Source organism: Lissotriton helveticus, chromosome 1_1 (assembly GCF_964261635.1).
Source record: "Lissotriton helveticus chromosome 1_1, aLisHel1.1, whole genome shotgun sequence".
In the NCBI taxonomy this organism is placed as follows: domain Eukaryota; kingdom Metazoa; phylum Chordata; class Amphibia; order Caudata; family Salamandridae; genus Lissotriton; species Lissotriton helveticus.
This window is the reverse complement of record NC_136057.1, coordinates 1,980,641,751-1,980,662,824: the sequence shown is the minus strand read 5'-3', so window position 1 is coordinate 1,980,662,824 and position 21,074 is coordinate 1,980,641,751. Positions and strand designations below refer to the sequence as shown.

The 21,074-nt window shown below is 43.7% G+C and overlaps 1 protein-coding gene across 2 annotated transcripts in view; it reads left to right on the top strand.

The window, feature by feature from the left end:
- The window catches only part of DPYD (dihydropyrimidine dehydrogenase), a 3,662,673-nt gene that overhangs the window by 2,108,315 nt on the left and 1,533,284 nt on the right, over positions 1–21,074 (top strand). For both annotated transcript variants that reach the window (XR_013594885.1, XM_078644210.1), the window contains exon 12: positions 6,554–6,738. Coding sequence is in view for 1 of the 2 variants with exons in the window: in XM_078644210.1 (XP_078500336.1) it covers positions 6,554–6,738 (185 nt within the window). In the remaining variant the exon portion in view is untranslated. The remainder of the gene's footprint in view (positions 1–6,553; positions 6,739–21,074) is intronic.

Genomic DNA, 21,074 nt, shown 5'->3' with positions numbered 1-21,074 from the left:
AAACAAAGTGCTCCAATTCCCCCTGAGCCAGTGGCATCTGGTTCCCCCATGCCCTGCACTTTATCCACTTGGCTGCTATGCGTTTTCCCCCCCGGTGCTGGGATCCTCCATTTTCCATTATTCATGACGAGCTGGGCTCGTCATGAGCGTGCGAGGAGGCTACACCATGACGAGCCCAGCTCGTCATGAGCGTGGAAGGGGTTAAACAAAGAAAAAGAGGGGCTGTAATCCCATGAAGGTTATTCATGCTGGAGGGCCCTGTGTGCTGGCCTCCCTGGGCCCAGCTATGCCCCTGGCCCCTGGAAGATTCTTGCGCCCTTTGAGCGCTTTCATTTTAATTTGCTGGCCCAAGAAGAAGGACTTCAGCCTTTCCAAGAAGAGGAGCGCTAAATTCCTACTCCTTTGGCAGGAGGTGTGTGCGTTCTTTGCACCTCGCTTTTAAGGAGGCTGGAGGAGGGAATCCCAGCATGGGTATTCCCCCATGTTGCCTGTAGAGTGGGAGCCTACCCCGCATTTTGGTCTTTAGGCCCGGCGGGTGCCCACCCCACATTTATGCTTCATTGGCAGGTGCCCAGCCTGCTCTTGGCATCTTTAAGCATGGCGGGTGCCCACCTCGCATTTATGCTCCATTGACAGGTGCCCACCCCCCTCTTGCCACCTCTAAGCGCGACGGGTGTCCACCCTGCATTTTAATTTTATTAATAGACTGGTGCCCACCCCGCACTTGCCTCCCTCTACATGGGTGCCCACCTCGCATGCTGGCGCCATGGTGGAAAGTGGGTGCCCACCCCGCATACTGGTTCTTTGATGGATTATTATTTTCGACAAACTTTTTTTCAAACTCCGCCATATACAGTATAGCCATCTCTGGAGCATAAAGGCATCCCATAGCTGTTCCCTTTGTCTGCATAAAAAATTGCTCATTAAAGCGAAAATAATTCTTCTTCAAAGCTATTTCCGCTAGCTGCAAAATAAAGCTAGTGGGGACTCGATGTGGTCTATCACGTGATTCCAAATATATTTCTAGTACCTCCAGTGCCTCATCTTGAGGGATCTGGGTGTATAGGGATATGACATCCATTGTCACTAACAATTGTGACGTTGGGCTGAATTCCGTTCCCTCTACTTTTACTAAAAAATCCATAGTGTCTCTTAGATAAGATTTAACTTGGCTTACAAAGGGTTTCAAAAAGAAATCCACATATTTTGCTAGGGGCTCCAAGCATGAGTCACACCCCGAGACAATCGGTCGTCCTGGGGGCTCAGTCAGATTCTTGTGAATTTTTGGGAGGAAATACAGGACAGGAGTCCTGGGGAATTTTTTAATGAGGAATTCACCTTCTTTCGCACCCACATAGCCTTGTTCTATCCCTATTTTTAAAATATCAGCTATCACTCCCTGTATGTTTCTGACAGGATCTTCTTGGAGAGCTCTATACCAGATGTTATTAGTAACCTGTGATTGCGCCTTTTCTAGATATTTTTCCCTTGGCAAAATTACTACAGCTCCGCCTTTATCGGCCTGCTTGATGACTATTGACTGGTCTTCCCTTAAACTTTTTAGAGCAATTCTTTGCCCTTTGCTTATGTTTTGATGCATAAACTTCTTATTTCTTTCCAATTTATCAATTGAAGATAACATAATCTGTTCAAAGGCATAGACCTGTTTCGGGATTTTTTGGGTGGGGACGAAATTTGATTTATTTCGTAACCCAGTGGTCTCTTTGTCAATCATGGGCGGATGATTAGCAAAAAAGGCTCTAAGTCTAATTTTACGACAGAACTCGATGATCTCTAATTTCATCTGTGTAAAATCTGTTTGTTGTCGTGGGACAAATTTCAATCCTAAGTTCAGTACAGTCTCTTCATCCTTCGTAAGAATTTTCGGGGATAGATTGACCACTGCTGTGGTTGTCTTCACGATTTGTAAAAGTTCCTCCTGGTCCGCATCTCCCATGGCACCTTGAACCTTGTCTTTCCTTGCTGGCCCTTCTCTAAAAAAGACACCTGCTTTTTATTTGGATTCCCACGTGAGTCAGAGTCTGAAGACTCAGATGAAGAAGAGGTTTCTGAAAAGGTTTTAAACCTATTACGGGATCTACCCTGAAAGTTGTAAAGTGCCCCCCTTGATTCTGGCTGTGTGTAGTACTCGTCCTTAAGGAAAGGGTATGCCTTTTCAAGTGTAAACGCTTTGGAATCTCTCTCGTACTGCGCTGATTTATTATTGAGGGTGATATCCTTAAAAGTCAAGATCTCCTTTTCTATCTTTTCCAATAAGGCTTTAGCATCAGACACAGTGGGACTGTTTTTAATGGCCTGGGTTACAGATTCTATTTCTTCCAGTTCCTTAGCACTGAGTCTTTGTGCAGTTTCGATAGTGTGGACCATAAGGTCCCTACTACACTTTGTATTAATACAACTGAACCCCTTTCTGTATTCAGCGTCCTCTGTGAAAATTACTGGAACGTTTTTCACCTGCAGTCCCCAGGGAATTGTGCCTCCTCTCAGATGTTTTAACAAAAAGTGTCCGTGAAGTTCCGTTCTTATATGTTATATGACTCCCCTGTGGTTCAAAAGTTTCTCTTTGGGGGCAATTTTAGCTCCACCGAGGCACATTGTCAGTGCCTGGAGCCGTGTCAGTGTTCCCTAGGGCCCCGTAGTGCCAAGGCTTTGGTTCACTCACAGCTGCGCCGCAGTTGCGTGCAGCTGCAACATTTTGGGGCCATTCAGTAAAGAAGGGGAGAGTTGCACCCCCCTCCCTAGCACTGGTGCACACTCTGTGTTTGCTGCCAAAAGCAGCCAGGGGGCCCTTTGTGACGTCCCCCTTAGTGCCCTGACTTTCTGGACATAGGGCAGTGGATGCCCCAGCAAAAGGCCAGTTGGCCTGGGGGTCAGTTGAGAGTGTGGATATGGCGCCAGACCCTAACGTGATGACCAATGCCTAAATGTTCCTGCCTACAGTGATTGCATACCTTGCTTATGCTCATGAGATTTATACACCATGTTCTGGCCTGATGGTGTATGCCTAATGTGATATCTATGCATTATGTAATTTATGCGTAAGGTTAGGCCTAATGACATGCCTAGGACATTCTGTCATACCTTGTTTATGCTGGTGAGGCCCATTGCGTAATGTGTTTATGCTGATGAGGTTTGGGCCTAGTGTGGTTTTATGGCGAATATGATAATGCTTAGGTCATTTTGGTACCAGTAGTTACTGGTTGTGTTTTATATTTGCATTTACTTACCTGTTCTGATGGTTTTGACCGTGGCGCGATTGGCCTGGTCCTGTATATAATCCCCTGTGAATATTGCCCGTGCCAGGTGGCACAGTGTAAATGAGTGATTATGGTTCTAATGTGTTTAAGACAATACAAAGGCTATTTTTTTATATGACCTTTTGTGGAGTTTCTTTTTCGGTGTGCCTAGTGTGTTGCTGCTGTGTGTGTGTGTCCCACAAACGCTTTACACATTGCCTCTGGGATAAGCCTCACTGCTCGTGCCAAGCTACCAAGGGGGTGAACAGGGGTTCTCCTCAGTGTCTAACTCCCTTGCCCTGACTAGAGTGTTGGTTTCTCCCTGGCTTTGGCGCAATCCTTAGCCAAGCAGAAATCCCATTTCTAACAATGTCACTTTCTGACTGCCTGTTCATGGAGGTCCCACCACCATGGAAAGACTGTTGGATAAGGGACTTTGAGGGCCCCAAACAGGGCCCGCACCCTGTGGGCCATTGCTGAGAGGCCAGGGGGGCACATGTGAAAAATGCCATTTTCACAACCCACCCCAAAAATATAAATACAAAAATTTAATTAATTACACAATTTACATAATTAATGATCAGTTAATTAAATACAAATAATTAAAATGTTATTATTATTTGATCATAATTAAATTGCATCCCACCCTATATCCCTACAAACCCCACAACCTGCACCATTAATATAACTTTTTTTTAATTACACAGTTACCATCACTAATTATCAATTGGTATTAATTAAAAATGTATTATTAATAATTCTATAAAATTTACGTCCTACCCTTTACCCCTATAAACCCCTAAAACCCTGACAGCACTAAAAATTACAATAAACTATTTGATTAAACTTAATAACAACTAAATATTTACAATCTATATTAAAAATCATTAACATAAGTATCAAAACAATTTATAACATGTAAAATTAAAATATATAATAAAATACATCAAAATGATTACAGATGAAATTATTAACAATGATAATTTGCTGAATGATATTAACAACATAGATGTTTTTAACATCAATATTAACAAAATAGATATTTTTATCTCGATATCACTTACCTCAAGACCGATTGTCTTGTCAACTTTATTTTTGCACAGGATATTTGTGCATCACGATATTTCCACCTCGATATTTCCACATCTCAATATTTTTTTTTCAATATTTTGTCCGAATACTAAATGGATCAAATCTTGGAGTGGAGTGGAGTGGCTCACTGGTTAGAGTGGAGTGGTGTGGCTCACTGGTTAGAGGCGGCAGACCCGGAAGCAGAGAACGGCCCGGGACCAGGGTTCAATTCCCGACGCGGCAGGGTCGTGGACCAGCGTCAGCGGACTCGACAATTCTCGCTTCGGTGCCTACTCTAACCAGGGATCACACTCGGCAACTCTGGGCATTAAGCTTGCCTCATCTCTACAATGGCCCCCCACAGACGCTGGGGATGCCTGGTTTCACCTTGGAGATACCCAGAAGGGACCATCTCGCTGGGAAAGCCAGGATGGGTTCCCCAGCGGTCTCCAGCGCCGGGACGCTTACGGGCAGCCGTGTGCTTTACAAGTCCAACACATTTACATTACACACACATTTACATTTACTAAGACTGCGGAGACCATTGTTGCTGCACAGTGGAAAGCCCTAAGTAAAGGTTGACTGGTCATGTTTCAATTGCTTATTACTGCATGTGGGTGTTAAACTGGTATTAACGAAGTCAAATATTTGCTGAGTCAGTATTGATATGTGAAAATACTACAAAATATCTATCACAAAATGTGCCGCAATAGAATGGAAATTACTCTATTCTTGAATGCAACTGTGATTGAGCACATTGTAGGGTATAGAGGGCCCCCAAAACGTTATTCAAATTCTTTATCTCTACTACTGGACCAAGGCTATAAATGTTCTGGCCAGAAGGAGGATCAAAGGCCTCACCACACAATAGAGGAATTAACACTGTTTGGTCCAGTTCCTGAGAAAGGAAGGGATGGGAAGATCTTTATTTGCTAATGAATTCTTCACACTGCACCTGGATTTTGGAAGCCCACAATAACACAAGAGGAAGGCCAGACTTCTGGAGCCAAACAAAGGAGCGGTTCCCCCTTGAAGTTTTGGTGGTAAGGGACCAGGAAACCTTGTCAGGCTGAGGTAAGGGCTGTGGCTTCCAGGGAATGTCATTTCATACACCACTTGAAGTCGCCATGTTAAAATGTCCAGAATGCTGTAAAGGTGGTTTGTTGCAGGGGCGGAGTGATAGCACCCTGGGATTGGCCAGGGGTGCCTGCCTTCTAGAACTTTTCACCTCACTGGAAAAAAAACCTGTAGAAGCGAAAGACATTGTTTTATGTTTCAAATGTTTTCATTAACCAAGCAAAACTGAATACATTTAAAACTAGGCTGCAGTTTCGTCTCTAGTAATTTAATAAATGACACTAGAAGTGTTGAGCAAACCAAAAACGAGGTCACTGGCTTCATATTTTATATGAATCTCTCTTGAGTTTCTTTGTTTCTCTTACTGTCCTCGGGCAACATTGTGAAGAATATTGGTAATGCCCTGCGGATAATTCTCTTTTCTATATATGGTTTCCAGTACTGTGAGCTTTCATTACCGAACAGTCGGAGTTCTGCGTCGTTCTATTCTAGGAATATCAGGACACGTTTGCAACCTGTCTCTAAACTGCACTCGCGGTGAAATGTACTTGTAATATGCGAGTGGATGTTTCTTTTAAATAGGAGACAGCCAGGCTGATTCCGTTTAATTGACCTTGGCAATTTGCATCCGCCTGCATTGTATTCCTCAGGGAAGGCATCCCGTAGCTGCATATGAAGAGCGTTAGTTGTACAGAATAGTTAATAGTAACATAGAATAGCTGTACAATTCCAAATGTATGGCTTAAACCAATCACATAGTCTTATCAAAAGTATTTGCATTTTCGGAACATTGGTGGCCAAAACAACAAACCAGGGTGCCATATTAAATCTGATTTTAAAATTACTGTTTCTTTAAAATCAATAGGGGCAAATAATCAAAGGATGTTGATGTAGTGTTTCCTTTTAGCAGCCACCCAAAAAAGGATTTCTGCGTCATGACACAAAGGACTTAAGGCTTGCTACACTGCTGTCCCCTTGAATAATTTGCCGAAAATATTACTTTTTTGTTTATAAATCGTGCGTTGTTATCACTGGTGTGTTTAAAATGCGATTAAAATGTTATGTTTAGGAATATCCGTCAACCCCAAGCATGACGGCGTTCTTTTAAAACGATGTCGCTTCAATGCATGATTTTTAATTCATTGCAGTGAAAGAGGCCATGGAACCTATCAAGTTTAACAGATGGGGACTTCCTGACATCCATCCAGAAACTATGGAAACCAGCGAGCCGGGAGTGTTTGCAGGAGGAGACATCGCAGGCCTGGCTAATACAACGGTGGAGTCAGTGAATGACGGCAAGCAGGCGTCGTGGTACATACACAAGTACATTCAGGTACGGTACAGTGACCAAGTGACAGTGGCAAACACTTCCACTTAAGTGACATATTCCATTCTGCAGAGATTCAATCCGTGTGGTATTGTTTTTTTATACATAATACCACGGGGAGATGTCTTTTAAGATTTTTTTTTAATTTAAAATAATTTATCACCATTCTGTTTAGAACAGACACATATGTGCATTAAGAACATTTAACATAAACTGATAGATATCGAAGTCAATACACTAACAGTGATGTAAACATTCAGAGACAGAATAGTGAAAACCATATACTTAACAAATATAATGTATTTACGTTTAAAATGAGGGTGAAAGAAATCTATTAATATAAACTTGGGGACAAATGGGGAAAGGGGAGATAAAAAATCGTTTTAACTGCTTTGATTATGAAACAAAAACCAGTAGTAAGGAAACGTGAATGCAGGGTCAGGGAACACAATTAAGTATCTCACAAATATAATGCTCATGACAGCGCGAATCACCTACATCATAGTTATATCCGGAATGCACTGTGAATTAGAACCCAAGGCAGAAATGAGAAACAAGGCGGGGTTACATAAAATATATATTTATGCATGCTTGAAAACAAGTGGTGGCTTGCGCCTTGCCACCATATTGGAGGTATTTTCACTGGCATTCCGCTTCTGATGAGGGGGATATTTAGTGACCAGGCTGAAGTGCGTAGTATACTGCCCCTGCCCAGTTGGAGGTGACTCTCCTTGCGGGTCAGTGACGACCCTTGGAACTACCAACAACTGGGCATTTGTCATGGCAATCCTGCCATACCTTCCAAAAAATATTGAAATGGCAAAGAAATCGCAATTTCTTGCGTGCTTCTATAGATATTCATCTTAAAATAATTAAGACCTACAAGAATTCCAAGCAGACTTTAGGGACATGGCTCATCTGCATCCGGCATGCATCGGAACCCATTTGGCAGCAAATCCATCTTGGGTACAGAATCCTTCAGAGGTGAAACCCACTGGGATCCTGCTAAAAAAGAATCCTGACACTTATCAATCAATCAATCAATCAAGTGGCATTTATATAGTGCAGGTTCGTTATCCCAGAGTGTATCCGCTTACTTTCATAGAACTTCTAGCCTACTCCCGGGAATTAAAAGTAAGGCAGTAGTAGTACAAAAGTAAGTCACACCTACTCAAAACAAAAAAATTGAGAGTCATGACTTGTTTGCCTTTGCTCACACTTATGCATTGTCGCAGATAACTACAAAAAATATCTTGAGGCCAAAGGATACCGAAAATGAAATTAAATATGTACAAGCCAACACCTGCTACATATCGGGGCCCTTTATGAAACCAACTGAAATGTTCTCAGGAAAACAAGCAGGAGTTCAATTTATAAAGGTTTTGCCATGACTTATTCTTGAATTCCAGGAGTAAGCTAAGAGTACAATAGTAAGTGACACCTACCTGTGCACCAGTCTTTGCAAATTCTGCCCAGCATGCCTCTTCATGCTTTACTCAGTATCATTGTTGTATATTCCAACAGAAGAACCTTCTGAACCCTTGCAAACACCAAAAAGCATGTAGAAATGTTAATAAATGTACTGTCAGTAAGCATTCAACAAATGCTAGGTTGAAGTTTGTCTCATAGCTTGCTACAGAAGGATTCAGTCTTGTCTTAACAGCAGCCCTATGTGTAACTCCCAAACACACTAACATTGTGAAACCATAAACCTAGGAGTCCTACTGAAACCCAGTGCACACTCCACTTTTTAGGATTTCAGATTAACACAGCGAACCTTCCCCACATGCTGTTTTGTTTCTAACCACAGGCATGCATCATATGCCCCATGCAGGTTTATTGTTACCACCAATAGTCCTTATCTTTGCCACCGTCAGGCCAGTTGAAGCCTCCCTCCTGCGGCTTGTAGCTTTCCCAGCAGGCTAAGTGTCATGAATAGCTGATACAGTGTAATTTGAAGCAGGCTCTTTTACACAAACTGTAAGTTCTGTGCTGGTCCCTGCTGCATACTTGTCACCCCCACACACACAAGTTCCACCTCTATCAGCAGACTCCTCACCCATAATTAACCCCTACATGCCTGCAGCCATTGTTCCATTTTTTAACTCTGTAGACAAGGGCTTTTTCTTGGAGAGCACCTAGGCTCAACGATAAGCCCCAAATTATATTGTGATGCAAATTTTGTATAAAGGAATATATCCCCCATTTGCTTTTCCCTAAAAGTCGTAAGAATTGTGATAGTTTGTTTTCACTGCAATACAAACATATTCAACACATACTGTAATGCAAAATAATCTTTATGGAGAATATATTATGAATGTATCTTACCAGATGTTAGGTACACTTCACAACTGCTCGGCAATATTTCTTAGATAGTATCTTCACTACTTCAGACATCCAATGAGGTCAACTCTCTACAGATCACTTCTGTCTAAGGAGTCACAACATCTTGAATTCCTTCCATAGTCGAAATCCTAATTTATCAAGTGCCATATGTGTCATAACCATAACTAGTTACGTTTTTCAAATTGACTTTGATCTTAAGGTTTCAGCTAAATTTAAGTCGTCAGTCGCTTAAGTACCAATTTCCAAATGCCATAACATTCCAAACTACAGTAGCTCACTGTACCATCACTCACTCTGACTCTCCAGGATACCACATTGTTTATGAGATACTGTGAGGAAAATCACCAATGCATTACAAGGTGAGACATTGTCTCTTGAGCTTCACTGACCCTAATGATTGGATATTTAGGCTTCTGAATTAGGAGACAGCTTTTTTAAGACTGTTGCTGTTGAAGGTTTTTATTTAAAAAACAAAACAGTATCAGTAGCTCCCCATAACATAGAATTTTGTGGAGCCGAGCAGCAGTGTCTAAAGCCACATATTAATGATGGAGATGCATGGCAGAAGGAATAGTATTACAGACAGCGAAATAAAACAATATCAGGGGCAGAGTGGGAATGCATTGTGCCAGCTTATGATGTTGACTCCTGCTGGTTCACCGGGAGGTTGCACTTAAACTGGGAAATGTGGGTGGCGATCTGGATTCGGGGTGGAACTAGAGGTGATGCGTGCAGGGATTTTTGGTTTAAAGCTGGTGTGAGGAGGCAACTGGGCAAAGCTCTTATTAAGGAATGGACTCAGAAGACAGTGGGATATCCACTGCCTCTGGTGGCAATGAGAAGGGGTAACACCGGTGGAATAGCTTATGAGCTGCTGCCTAGTGTGGAAGATAGCTGTTGGGGTCTGGCAGATTGGTTCACAGGAGTAGATCGTCGTTTGGGTGAGCTTCAGAAAATGGTGATGAGGAGTGTCCCAGGCTCAGGAAATTGGACATTTCTGGAAATGATGGGCCTCTTTGTAATGCAGGGCCTCATCTTCCATCCTCCCCCATCACCACAGTGATCTGTGCCAGGCAGCCACAGCAAGGGCTTGATTCGCTCTCCACTAAAGGGTGAGGGTTCATTTGGCAAGGAGGAGGGCGAGGCAGGGTAAGCACACTCTCACCTCCCTACATTTCCTAACCTTTGAAAATTCCTAAGGCACAAGCTTCCCATGTGCTAATGAATGGACCTGTTGTGACCTCCCGGAGTGTGGTGTGTATCGATTGCCAATGTGCAGTGAGTGCAGGGCATGACCACAGCATACGCTGCAGGACTGCAGATGGCGCTCAGCACTGCGGGCAGCCTAGGTGTACGGTCGGGAAATAGAGATTAAGTTGCTGTGGCATCAAGTAGGCCCTGTGTAGAATTGTGAACTGTATGCTCTTGAAGCGGGCATTCTGTGACACTCACTGAGGGAACTCCAACATACTATTCCACTCAGTGTTATGGAGTGCCTGTCCAAACTCGTTCTCCCATTTGCCCCTCAGTGGCTCCAGTGGGATCCCTGTATGTTCTTTTATTACTTTGTATATCCATGTTATCAGGTGTTGACCTGTTCTCATATGCAGTGGAGTCTGCAATTCAGAGTGGGTTTGGGGTTCCTCATCCTGAGTGGACCAGAGTTCGGAATGTCAATCATAGCTTTTGATACGCCAGACATTGCCCCCTGGGGAGAGCATGATCCTCTATAAACTGGTCAAAGGAGAGGAGGGGATTGTCTGCAAAGAGGTTGATTTAGGGCGCAGCTTGATAACTTTTCAATAACTGGTTGAGCCTGTGTTTTGTATTTTACTAAGTCTGTCTATCTGGTATTCTTAGAAACTGGCAGACAATGCTTAAGCGTATAACTGTTTTCGATTTTCTATGGCTCCTACCACACTATAGTAATGATCATGGGCAATCTAGGGAAAGATCTTTTTTGAGCAGACTCAATTGTCTGCTTCTGCGACGAGAGTGTTTACTTTGGAGTTTATAAAGAGGTTGTTGGTTATAAGTACCCATCGGCTTTTGGCGCAGGCGAGGAAGCCGGCTGGGTTGTTTAATATAGGAGGGATTTAGAAAACGTGAACATGGTTCTTGGTAACACTGTTGTGTCTGACCAGCAAGATCTTGGTTTTGACTTTGGTTAAGTCTATGAACCATTAACCCCTTTAGGACAATGAACATTTACAGTCGATTGAATGAAGGGGCCTTGCACTAAAGGTTAGGCTATTGTCAAGTACTTGGGAAGAATAGAGTATTGGTGCACAACGATGCACATAAGGGGACATATGTAAAAGTTAAAAGAACAGGCACATTTATTAAATGGGCAAGAAAACCACTTGAGACAAATATGAACAAGGATGCCTTTTCATCGTTCAATATATGTTTCACAAATAACACGGTCCATTTTAAGTAGGTATTACTTTCATTTATTATCATTGACATTTGTAAAACAAAATGGGTTGACTGATGATTTGCAGGAAAAGCCTAGCAGACCGGAAAAATAGGTCAACCAGCAGGAAAGGCAAAAACCCAATATATAGTTTGTAACACTATTTTAGCACCTATTAGTAGCAAGAAAAAATCGCCCTTAGTAGCAAGAAAAAGGCTTCTAAGCATAGTGCTCATAAGGCAGAAGTGATGCCCCCCTGATTGAAGCAGGATGTGTTACCCAGTGGGAATGTGAGACACATTTATTTCTATGCATATGAAAAAAGATATAAAGCAAGGAACACACATACAATATAATTTGTAAATAAATGCAGGATTATTTCCACCTAACAGATCAAAAGAGAATAAATTAATACAATATATTTTAATTGCTTTTAGATAGTTTTAACACATCGGATGAAGGAAAAAACAGGAAGTACCTCAGTTTACAGTATAGAATGTCTTAGCCTAACTCGATGAATAGTCATCTTCTTCAGCACATACCTCTACCTATTGTTACTAGTATTCAGTTAGAACAAGCGGTAAAAAGCACACAATACATAATGTTACAGTTGAGTTAGAAAAATATTCTCTTTGTATCCCTTCATATCTAGAAATATATAGGGCAAAAGAAACTGAGCTGTATTCACTGTTATATCCAGTGCTCAAGTGTAGGAAATAACACTTTTTGCCGTGCTTCTCCTTTTTGTGATCAAATTGTCAAATTTGACTAGTCATTTTTAATTTTGTGGAAATATTTGCACAGCCTCTCAGAGTTCAAATCAGGGGTGCAGGCATGATTCAGTTATTCATTACACTTGTGTCTGTGAAAAGGATCACCTTTGTACTACTGGCTACAGGCCATGCTTAAAACAGGGAAATATTTTGTGATTTAAATGTCTACATTGGCATGTGGCGCAAAGGGTAGGGCGACTGACTCCGGAATCTGGGGATCACGGTTCGATCCCCGGCACCGGCGGCAGATTAGCCCAGCACCATGTGACGTTGGGCAATACCTTGCTTAATCTTTCCGACGGTCCCCAGCGCCTAGAGACTCTTACGGGTGATTGTGCGCTTTACAAATGTGGATTATATAGGTTATTTATATACATTTGACCTTTTGGCAAGTAAGCTGTATATAAGTACAAATGTTTTACTCGGTATCATAAAGCTCAGATTGTGGGTGCAAATTTAAAGAGATTCTTTCTCCACTTCCATCTAAAAAGGCTACAGGATTAAAAGCATGGCTTTGCACAAGATGTACATGGGCTTAGAAGTCTGCTCTTGAGTTCTTTCCTGAAGTGTTGGAGCAATGAGGCGGACCTGCGGTGAAGGAGAAGGTCATTCCAGGCTTTGGCAGCCAGGTGCAAGAAGGAGTGTCCTCCGCCTTTGCATAGGCAGATATGGGGCTGTCCTTGAAGAAGAGGGAGGCAGATCCTATGTGCCTGGACGTTTGGTGGAAGGCCATTCATTTGTTGATGTATGCTTGTCCTTAGTTGTGCAGGACTTGGGTCAACATCTTGAACTGGCATCTCTTCAGGATTGGGAACCAGTGGCAGTTCTTGAGGTGGGGTGTGATGTGGGCTCGTCGAGGGAGGTCCAGGATTAGTGTAGATAGACTTTTGTATTGTCTGTAGTCTCTTCAAGGAGCGTGTGGCAATTCCTACGTAGAGCGTGTTCCTATAGCCCAACCTGCTGGTGACGAGGGCCTGTGTGATGATTCTCCTGATGTTGACTGGGAGCCACCTGAAGATCTTGCAGAGCAAGTGTAGAATGTGGAGGCAGGCGGAAGAGACTGCATTCACGTGTTTCTTCATACATAGCTTACTGTTCAAGATGATGCGGAGGTTGTGGGAGTGGCCGGTTGCTGTGGGGGAGGGGCAAAGTTCATCAGGCTACCATGTGTCATTCCATGGTGAGTTGTTATTCCCAAAGATGGGGACTTCCATTTTGTCGGTGTTGAGCTTGAGGCAGTTGTCCTTCATCCAGTCTGCGAGGTTCATCCTACATCTGTGGAAGATGGCTCTGCTGGCGGATGGGTTTTTGACAGCAAGATGATCAGCTGGGTGTCATTGGTGTAGGAGTTAGTGTGGAGTTAATGCAATCTGATCGTGTTGGGCAGGGGGTCATGTACATGTTGAAAAGGGTGGGGCAGCAATACGATCCTTTTGGGACAGTGCAGCTGATCTTTTTAAGTTCGAAGGTGAATGGTGGGGGGCTGATTCTCTGGGTTCGTTCGGTGACGAATGCAGTGATCCATTTGGGGGTGTTTGCCTAGATTCAGATGCAGTGGTGTATTTTGATCAAAATGTGATGGGAGATGATGTAGAAGGCAGCTGACAGGTCCAGGAGGATAAGAGCTGCCATATCACCGTGGTCCAAGAGTGCCCTGATGTCATCGGTGGCTGTGATCAGGGTTGTCTTTGTGCTCTGTTTGGCTCCGAAGCCAGATTAGGAGAGGTCCAGGAGTTTATTGTGTTCCTCATGTTCGGTCAGTTGATGGTTGATTGCCTTCTCCAGAACCTTTGCACGGAAGGGGATGAGGGAGATGGGCCTGTAATTCTTCGTTTCTACTGGGTCAGTGGATGGATTCTTTAGGAGGGGTCTCACTTCGGCGTGTTTCCAGTCCTCAGGAAAGGAGGCGGAGTTGATAGAGGTGTTCAGGACTTTCATGAGCTCATCGCCAATCACCTTGATCTGGAGGTTGAAGACGTGCTGAGGAAAGAGGGATGCTCCAGAGTGCATGGAGTTCAAGAAGGCGATTGTGGCTTGAATAGTAAGAGAGTCCCAATAGGTGAGCAGGTGTTCAGGGTTTGTTTTTGTGGGTGTAAGTAGGCTGATGCTGTTGGCAGAGAATGGTTGGTTTTTGAAGTTTTATTAAATGGCTGGGATCTTGTCATGGAAGAATCCTGCCAGGGTGTCACACAGTTCTAGGGAGGGGGTGATGTCATTCCTGGTGGATGCGGGGTATTGGAACACCTTCACGACGGTGAACAGCTCCTTTCTGCTGTTTGTACTGGCTTCTATGTGGCCTGCAAGGGCGTTGTTCTTTGTTTCTTCAAGAGGAGGTGCTACTAGTTGACTCCTGCCTTTGGAGGTGGTTTTGCCTCCTGACTCTTTGCTGGTGCGCCACTTCCTTTCTTGTTGATGGCAGTTGTGTTTGGTGGATTTCGGCTCCCGTTATGAACCACTAAGCTCTACTGGCATGTCTTTAGGATGTGGCTGGCTGCATGGGGGCGATTGTATTGACTCATTCAGTGATCCACTGGGAGAATTTCTTTGCAGCCTGTTCTGGATAGGATGTGGCGTCTGGGTGGTGGGAGTTGAGAGCGCTGCTCCAATGATCTTCTGACATCTTTTTCCAGTTTCTGTGCATGGAGCTGGGGGGGGGGGGTCTTGTGCCAGTGTTGGTAGGTCCTGAGATGGTGAAGTTGGCATGTAGAGGTCGGTCAAGGATAGTTTTGAGATGTGGTAGTTCTTGTCTATGTCACTGGATGTGAAAATTAAGTGGAACAAGTGTCCTGCGATGTGGGTAGGGTCAGTGACAAGTTGCTTGAGGGTGATGTTGCCTATGTTTTCCAGAAGGTGGATTGTGTTTGTGTCGCTGGGGTCATCTTGGTAAAAGTTAACATCCTCATGGAAGATGTAATGGTTTGAGTCAATTGCGATCTGATTAATAAGGTAATTTAAGGCATTGCAAAGGTGAGGCGTGGTCAAAGTGGTCTGTAGGCGAGGGTGCCTCTGATGATGTATTTCTTGTCTGTGTGGATTTGGAAATTGAGATGCTCCAATATAGGGGTCGGGACATCTGAGGAGGTGGTGCGCTGGATGGTGTCCTTGTAGATGATGGCAATTCCACCTCTGTGTTTTTTGGTTCTGTCTTTGTGTGTTTATTGTGTAGCCTTCAGGGGTTGCGATGGCAATATCTGGTGCAGAAGCAAGTTTAGCCAGGTGTCTCTGAGGAAGATGATCTCTGAGGTGAGGAATGAGATCTTGTCCTAGATCTCTGTGGCTTGTTTGCCAAGTGACTGTGCATTGAGTAGAATGCACTGGAGTTGTGCCATGGCGGTCTCAGTCGGCGTGGTTCGTGCAGTCATGTTTGCTGTGTCTCTGGCATTGTCTATTGCTTTGGTGTTGCAGTTGAAGTGGCAGTGCTGGCAGGAGAATGGGCCTCTGGTGGTGCGTGGAGAAGTGTAGCAGCAGTTGTTGTTGTCGATGCACCCAGAATCCAGGACTCATAGTTTTGCGACGGTGTACAAGGGTGTCTGGCACTACGTGCAGTCAAGGCATGGATAAGTACAGACGGGCTTGACTTTGGCATGCAGGCAGCATGGCCGTAGTGCTGCCTCGATTAAGTTGGTCCTGGGAGGGGTGCTGGGAGGCTGGAAGCGTGCAGCAGGAACTGCGATCGGCGCAAAGCAACCAACGAGGCTCGCTGAACAAATGAGAGACACAGAATCAGGCACTTAAAAACAAAATCAGGCACTAACTAAATTAACAGGAGCATTAATAGTCACAATGACAGGCACAGAGGACAGCGACAGACTGAAAGGAAGCCAGGAGGATGGCAGTCAGTAAAGCAGTAAGGGGGAGCTGTTGTATGGGCCTGCACTTGTAATATAAATACAAGGGTGAAGGCTACCTGTGACTTCGAGCACTCCTCCAACCTAAATCACTTCAAAACAATGATTCGGGTACAGATGATAAGGACCTTCACATTTGAATTGTACCCCTAAGATAGAAAGAAGGAAAAATACTATCCTCCGTCTTAAAGTGCCACAATGAATGGAGAGTTGAAGTGCAATAAAGTGTCAGATGCCAGGTGTGAGTAGTTTATCTTGTGTTTTTCCTGCAAATTTTGATACTGGTTTTGTTTTTCTACCGTAAATATATTATTACACGCACCACAATTCAAATAGGCAACCAATTCAAGATTTACTATCAACAACTGACTGGAGACAACTTAAGTAGCTAACATGTATACAATACTAAAGCATACCCTGGTGCAGACACCCCAAGGTAACTCTTTGACCTGTGATGCTAGTAAAAGCTAAGGGAATTGTACCAGTGCACAAGGCAATACCAGGAAGTGCAAGCTGCGCATGCGCAAATGTGTCATTAGAAGGAGAAAACGGACAATGTACCTTTCCGAAAAGTGTATATTATGTATGATGGAAAGGAGAAGGTAACTCATTTTAACAGTCGAACTCAAGAGTGGGCTCAATGAGCACCTTAAGCTGAAATAGCCTCCTGACAAATTATTTTCAAAGGTAAGGCCCAACTGCAGTGGTATATTTTGTATACCGCAGATAACCTCACAGGCAAAAAGCACATCAGAAGAATTACACATACTATTGAATATATATTAACACCTTTCTCTTTAACGTTACCTATATTGACACTTGTATATCTAGAACACAATTATAATGTATACATTGTTATCATATTGCCCTTTATCTATATTTCTTTGAACTCGCTATGACATATATCCTGCAGTTTTTAAATTATATGCAATCAGAGCCAGGCAGCAGGGATTCGGCGTACATCACATGCAGGTTGCCTCTTCCTGCCGTTGGACTTCACACTGTTGCATCCTAGGCTGCTTATTAGCACTCGGGATCTGGGGAAGGGCCAACTGTAAGGGCAGAAAATGCCGTGTCCAGCTCCCCATGTTCCATCCTGGCTATGATTGTTTTTTCTGTGCCACTGCAGACTAAGTGCTTGCTGCTTTCAGCTCTCTGTGCTTTAAGCCAAGAAATCTTTTTTCTTTCAGTGCTGTTGCTGCTGCAATGGATGCACATGCCACCTATGGCTCACTGTACATGTGACCATGTGCAATTTTTTTAGTTTTTGTCTTTGAATGGCGCTGATGAGAAGAGTGCATGCTGCCTCTGACCCCCCTTGCTCCTAGATATGTCGTTTTTTGTACTTTCGATAGCGCTCCTGCAGGGGAACCCCGCTACACCTACCCTGGGGCTTCTTGACATTTGTTGTGTGTTTTTTGGTGTGGGTTTCAGTGTTGCACATGTGTATGCAGATTTGCTGTCTTTCAATCAGTGCAATGATTTAGGGCACAGATTTCCAAACTTTGTATGTTGGTGACACACCTTTTTATGAAAACATTTTGAGTGACACGGTAACGCGCGGGAGCGCAACAAGCAAGCCCGAACCACCCAAGGGGATCCCCTGAGAAATTTTTGAAAAAGTAGTGGGCAAATGGTGCATTTCCAAGCACATTTGAGAAAGCAGGTAGGTTACTAAAGCAATTGTTAATCTAGTCTAATAAAGCCAGTGACTGGCAAAACTGAGTGTAAGCAAGGTTAGGTTTGTGCAGGCAACCTGCACCACAGTTTGGAAAGCTGGCCTTAACCCCATGATATATTTTAAAACCCAGACTTTGCCACCAATTAGGCAGAACAGATTACTGCCTGATTTCTCCTTATTGGCAATTTCTTTGTGGTAGGGTTTAAAAAAATAAAGCGCTCATGCACAAGCACCTTGCACCATCGGTATGTCACTTTTTCGCATGGTTAAATTGATGCACTGGTGGCACAAGGGACATGTAAATAGGCCCTTAACTGTTTAATTGAGGCCCAGATTTTGTGTCTGGCTTGTGACAACTTTTTGGCACAACCCCAATGCAAAAATCTATTCGTCAAATATTGTAATGCGCTCAAATGTACTCATGATAGACCTGCTTAACATATATGAGGTCCTAATCTCTGATCTCACTTCCTGTAAGCTCATGAGTTGTGACGCCACTTCCTGCAATGCCACCTGTGATGTCACAAGCTGTGATGTAACTTCATGCGATGCCATGCACCATGATGTCACTTGCATACTGCCACACACACACCCTCCACCCACACCCACACACACACCCACCCACAACCCCCCCCACACACACACATAACCCACACAGCCCCACACACACACACACCCACACAGCCCCACACACACACAACCCACACAAACACACACACAACCCCACAACCCCCCTACAACCCCACACACACAACCCCACACACCCCCACACACACACAACCCCACCCACACACCCACACAACCCCACACCCCCACACAACCTCACACCCCCACGCAACTCCACACACACACACACAACCCCACACATCGCGATCACTGAGTGAGGGATGGCTACCACCCTAGCCATGCTAAAATAATTATGCTTATCACCTGTTTTTTCTGATATGAGCCATTGCTTTTTCTGAGAGTGACTATACAAGCTACCTTGACATTGGCCTCTTCTCTGACCTCGTGAAGAAACAGCTGGTTCAGAATACAGGAGCTACATGCATCATATTCCACCTCTAAGTCATCGATCACGTCCAGCCAGCAACATTTAGTATCTGGCATTTGCTCTTAGAGTTGAAATCTGTGCACTGTGCGTTACCTCAAGACCTCTCTTGGACCCAAGATAAAATCCAGTCTTAAACATAGAATCAGCTGACACCTTTCCTTCACAACCCTTGGATAACAACATTACTATCTGCCTCACAAATCTGCTAATCTGCTGTTTAAACCCCTCCACTAATAATTCTCTGACACAATCTTATTTTTATGTGACAAACCTGATGACATTTTTTCTTCTGCACAATTTCTGATACCTTATCAAACATGTCTGATAGATAGAAAGGCACTTACATTTAAATAAAAAACAAATACTTCAGCCACAGGCATGCCCTTTTAGATTGCTTAGCCACCCCAGCTCCAATCTGGTACTAACATATTTAGTTTCATTAATTGTACCCGTGCTCTAGAATTCACTTCTAGATAACGTCAAGGAGGTGGATTTTCAACTGCATGCAGAAAGAAATGAGTAGTTGCAGGGTTAGGAGGAACCGTACTTTTGGGTGTCAGTGCGGAAACTTAACATTGTGGCACAGATGAGTAAAGCCAGTGCTGTTCAATTAATTTGTTTTTAATAGGAGAGAGCTTTTCCGTTCAGTTTATCGCAGTAGGTTCCCCATGAGCCTTTTAAATAATGAACATGAAGTTCAAATATTGTTTGACGTATTGGCTACTGTCTTAGGTTATTATAAAGTTTTGCTACTTGCTACTTGTTTTCGCCACGTTTAACTCATAGCTGCGAGTTGAAGTTTCAGTGAGCCTGCAGGAAATTAAAGTACACCAATAATAAATATAACCGAGAAGCCCTGGGTTCTGCCTTCTGCGCGCACGTCCTTGTATTCATGCTGTCTGTCTCCCCGTCGGAGAGGAGCCAGCAACAGAAGATTTAGCGATTTAAAAGTGCCCCAAAATGTCCCAGCAAGGTCACACGCTCAGGGCCCTGAGCAGCACTCCCGGAGGGGGGTTGGGGGGGGGGCGGCAATACTTACTGGAGCTCCTGTCCACGAGGCACCTCTCTGCAGCTGCTCCGCCTATCACCATGCACGTCGCGATCACAGAGAGGGGGCTCGAGTTGCATTCCCCCAATATCGGCCGGCCTGCAGATGTCATCACGTCGCACCACGCGACATACCTACGTGTGGGTTGCGACACACTAACGTGTCGCGCCACACAGATTGGAAAGCTGTGATTTAGGGGATCAGCCAGATCTCGTATCTGGCAGCTATTATTAAGACAGATCCAGGATCTGGTCCGGCCCCAGTGAAATATGCTGATTTTGTCCCAGTACGGCTTGCACGTTTTCTGCTTTCCTTTCCGAACAGCAAGGGTCAGGAGTTGAAGCAGCTTTCAACCGTCAGAGGTTTTCCGACCAACATCCTAATTAGCCCCACTATGATTTGGAGAAAGGTTATTGACCTTGCTCAACCCCTGCATATAAGTGACATAAATGTACTGTAAGAATAACAGAAGCATCATTCTGTATGTGTAATTAAACAAATAGTGATTTAAATAACATTTACTAATATATTTTTTATTTAATTATTTTATAGCACGACTCATTCCAATGGGGGTGTTAGCACACACACATATTATACTGAGACAATAAACCATACAAGTTTCTAACTCTATTTACATGATATGGTGCATAAGAGAGTGAGGGTTACAATAGGTAGGAGTTACAAGTTGTCCTCCCTGGCAAGCTTTATAGGTTAAGAGGGCATGGCTGGGAGGAAAACAAAGTCAGGGTTTGAAATGTAACGCATTTGTTGGGTTTGTCTGTACTAACAAGACTTTATTACTACACGAAGGAACCCTTTAAGCAGCCTTAAAATAACTAAATAGAAAGAAAATAAATAGGGTTCTAAACGCTTGCCTTGTAGTTTGCGTGTAGCTTCTTAATGTCAGTTCATGGCTCACTGTGCTATACTAGAAGGATTGCAACTAATGGACTGCGAGTATCAAAAGGATCTCCATGTCAAAAGCAGTAACCCACCTACCTACCTATATAAAATGGAAATCTGGGATCTGCATGGTACACGATTTGCCTTGCAGCAAGCACATTACCTCTGTAATCTGTGTCATCGTTCACAACTGTGACTAGGCAAAACAGATCTCTCCAGCAAGTGCATTAACCACTAGAGTTATCTTACCACTATTATTACCCCCAGAAATGT